At 39.1% G+C, this 3,264-nt stretch overlaps 1 protein-coding gene across 1 annotated transcript; it reads left to right on the top strand.

Moving 5' to 3' along the window:
- The first annotated feature begins 222 nt into the window (after positions 1–222).
- On the top strand, positions 223–3,012 carry LOC132316693 (uncharacterized). The gene is made up of 2 exons (XM_059815166.1): positions 223–2,090; positions 2,181–3,012. The coding sequence occupies exons 1-2, from the start codon at positions 223–225 to the stop codon at positions 3,010–3,012; spliced, it is 2,700 nt and encodes an 899-aa protein (XP_059671149.1).
- The last annotated feature ends 252 nt before the right edge of the window (positions 3,013–3,264 follow it).

Below are 3,264 nucleotides of genomic sequence, written 5' to 3'. Positions count from 1 at the left end.
GGGTACCGGCCTTTCAAACAACCTCCTAGAAGGATGTCATAGGAAGTTATTCTGAAAGTCAAAGAAGAAATTGAAAGGCTTTTGAAGGCAGGCTTCATCAAAACTACCAGGTATGTGGAATGGCTTTCAAATATAGTGCCAGTCATCAAGAAGAATGGCAAGCTAAGAGTATGCATAAATTTTCGAAATATTAACTTTGTAACTCCAAAAGATGAGTATCCGATGCCCATAGCAGACCAATTGGTGGATGCAGCGGCAAAGAATGGAATTCTATCATTCATGGATGGCCATTCCAGTTACAATCAGATTTATATTGCTGAAGAAGATATTTCAAAAACGGCATTCAGATGTCCAGGCTCTATTGGGACATTTGAGTGGGTGGTTATGCTGTTTAGCCTTCAGAATGCAGGAGCTACCTACCAAAGGGCGATGAATGCGATTTTCCATGATATAATTAGTAGGTTTATGGAGGTTTATATTGATGACGTAATCATCAAGTCATCAAAAAATCCTCAACACTTGATCAACTTAGAGATGGCCTTCAAAAGGATGAGGATGCACAAGTTGAAGATGAATCCGTTGAAATGCGCTTTTGGAGTTTCAGCTGGAAATTTCTTAGGCTTTCTGGTTCACCAGAGAGGAATAGAGATTGACAAGAACAAAGCTAAGGCCATTATGGAAGCACAACCTCCTCAGAGCAAGAATGAGCTTCAGAGGTTCCTGGGGCAAGTAGGTTTTCTTCGCAGATTCATTTCCAACCATGCTGGAAAAACCCATGTTTTTTCATCTATTCTGAAGTTGAAAGAAACAGAAGATTTCCAGTGGGCTAACCAGCATCAAGAAGCTTTCGAAGAACTTAAAAGATACCTGGTCAATCCACCTGTAATGATGCCACCAATAAAGAAGCAGCCTTTAAGGTTATACTTATCGGCCGCTGAGGAGTCCATTGGGACTCTATTGGCACAAAATAATGAGTGGGGAAAAGAACAGGCAATCTACTTTCTTAGTCGATTACTCACTCCAGTGGAATGTAGGTACACTCCAATTGAAAAGTTATGTCTTGCTTTGTATTATTCTGCGATGAAATTAAGAATATACATGCTTCCGGTTGTTATGTACATTGTTTCTCAAATTGATTTGATTAAGTACATGTTATTGAGGCCTTTGATTACTAGAAGGATTGGAAAATGGTCATTGGCCTTAATGGAGTTTAGTTTTAAGTACATTCCACAGAAAGCAGTCAAGGGACGTGGTCTAGCAGAATTTCTGGCTGATCATCCTTCTACTGAAATAGCAACAGAAGTGTGTGACGAGGTGGATAGTCTCTACCTCGAACATTCTTCATGGACATTACTCTTTGATGGTTTATGTATTAGCGATGGAGGAGGAGCTAAAATTGTTATAATTTCTCTAAGGAAAAGGAAGACATCATTTTCTTTCTTTTTGGATTATTTATGTACTAATAACCAAGCTGAGTATGAGTCACTCATAATTGGTTTGGAAATTCTACTAGAAATGAAAGCCAGAAGTGTACTCATCATTAGAGATTCCAAGCTCGTGATCAACCAATTGGCTGATGAATACAGATGCCTTAGTCATCATCTGAGGCCTTTCCATTTCTTGGCCTTACAATTAATAGATCAATTTGATGATTATCAGTTACAGCATTGGCCAAAACACCTGAATAAAGAGGCAGACAGACTGGCCCAGGTAGCATCCAGTATAAGAGTTCCACCTAGAGTAGAAGAAACCATAATATCAATAAAAAGAAGACCACTTCCATCTATAGAAATGAGGAATGAACATTTAGAAGTTAATTATGTTGACTTGGAGGAGGCAGATCCAGATGATTGGAGAATTCCCATCATTAAGTTCCTGATGAATCCAAGTACAAATGTGAATAAGAAAATTCAGCTTGTAGCTCCTCATTACATTCTAATGGATGGAGAATTGTACAAGAAAAGCAAAGAAAATGGTCTTCTCCTCAGGTGTTTGGACAAATTGGAATCAATTCAAGCCATGGGGGAAGTTCATAACGGGCTATGTGGAGCCCATCAAGCTGGAACAAAGATGAGATGGCTACTAAGAAGGTATGGATATCATTAGAGAGGCATTTTAAAATACTGTAATGACTTTGCCAAAAGTTGTCAAGCTTGTCAAAAGTATGGTCCTATTCAAAGAGTGTCAGCCATCGACATACAGCTTGTGGTGAAGATATGGCTATTTAGAGGTTGGGCATTAGATTTCATTGGGAAAATCACACCTCCTTCTACTGATGACCATACTTATATAGTAGTGGCCACAGACTATTTCACGAAATGGGTGGAAGCCATTCCTTTGAAATCTTGTGTACAATCAACAGTGATGGATTTCATTGAGAAGCATATCATCCATCGGTTTAGAATTCCGAAGACCATCACCACAGATAGAAGTTTTTCCTTTCTAGGAAGTATGGTGCAAGATCTATCCGACATATATAATATCCAGTTCACAAGCTTTACTCTATACTTTGCTCAAGCAAATGGACAAGCAGAGGCATCTAACAAGGTCATCATTGGCATAATTGAGAAGATGATTGAGAAGTATCCACGGCAGTGGCATAATCTTTTGTCAGAAGCACTATGGGCTTATAGGAATTCAAAAAGAACAAGTACTGGAGTTATTCCTTATATGTTAACGTATGGACACGATGCAGTACTTCCAATGGAAATGACAGTGAAATCAACAAGAGTAGCTTTCCAAAATGAGTTGACTCCAGCTGAATATACTCAAGCCATGCTAGCAGAGCTAAAAGACCTTGATGAAGTTCGGTTAAGTGCTTTAGACCATGTTATTAAACAGAAGGAGAAGGTGATGCGAGCTTACAACAAAAAGGTAAAGGCTAAGTCTTTCCTAGAAGGAGACATGGTTTGGAAAGTCAAATTGCCACTTGGGACTAAACATAGAGAGTTTGGCAAATGGACTCCAAAATGGGAAGGACCTTTCTTAGTTGAAAGGATTCTAGGAAAATGAGCTTATCAGTTGATGGATATAGATGGCGAGCCTTATTTATCTCCCATCAATGGGGTATACTTGGAACAGTATCACCCCTCATTCTTTGAAGCCTGGGAGAAAAGGATACTAAGACCAGCCAAATGAATGGTTGGTCAAGCCTTCCAAAAGAGAATTGGCATTTGGAAGGGAAATAGGATTTTCCTATGGAAAAGCCTGAAATTTTTCTAATTGCCGTTTCACTGGCCTTGGCAATTTTGAATTTTCATAGGA

This window comes from Cornus florida, unplaced genomic scaffold (assembly GCF_030987335.1).
Source record: "Cornus florida cultivar Cherokee Brave unplaced genomic scaffold, ASM3098733v1 CherokeeBrave_3.0.0_Hap2_Chr07, whole genome shotgun sequence".
Lineage (NCBI taxonomy): Eukaryota > Viridiplantae > Streptophyta > Magnoliopsida > Cornales > Cornaceae > Cornus > Cornus florida.
This window is presented reverse-complemented; position numbering and strand designations above follow the sequence as displayed.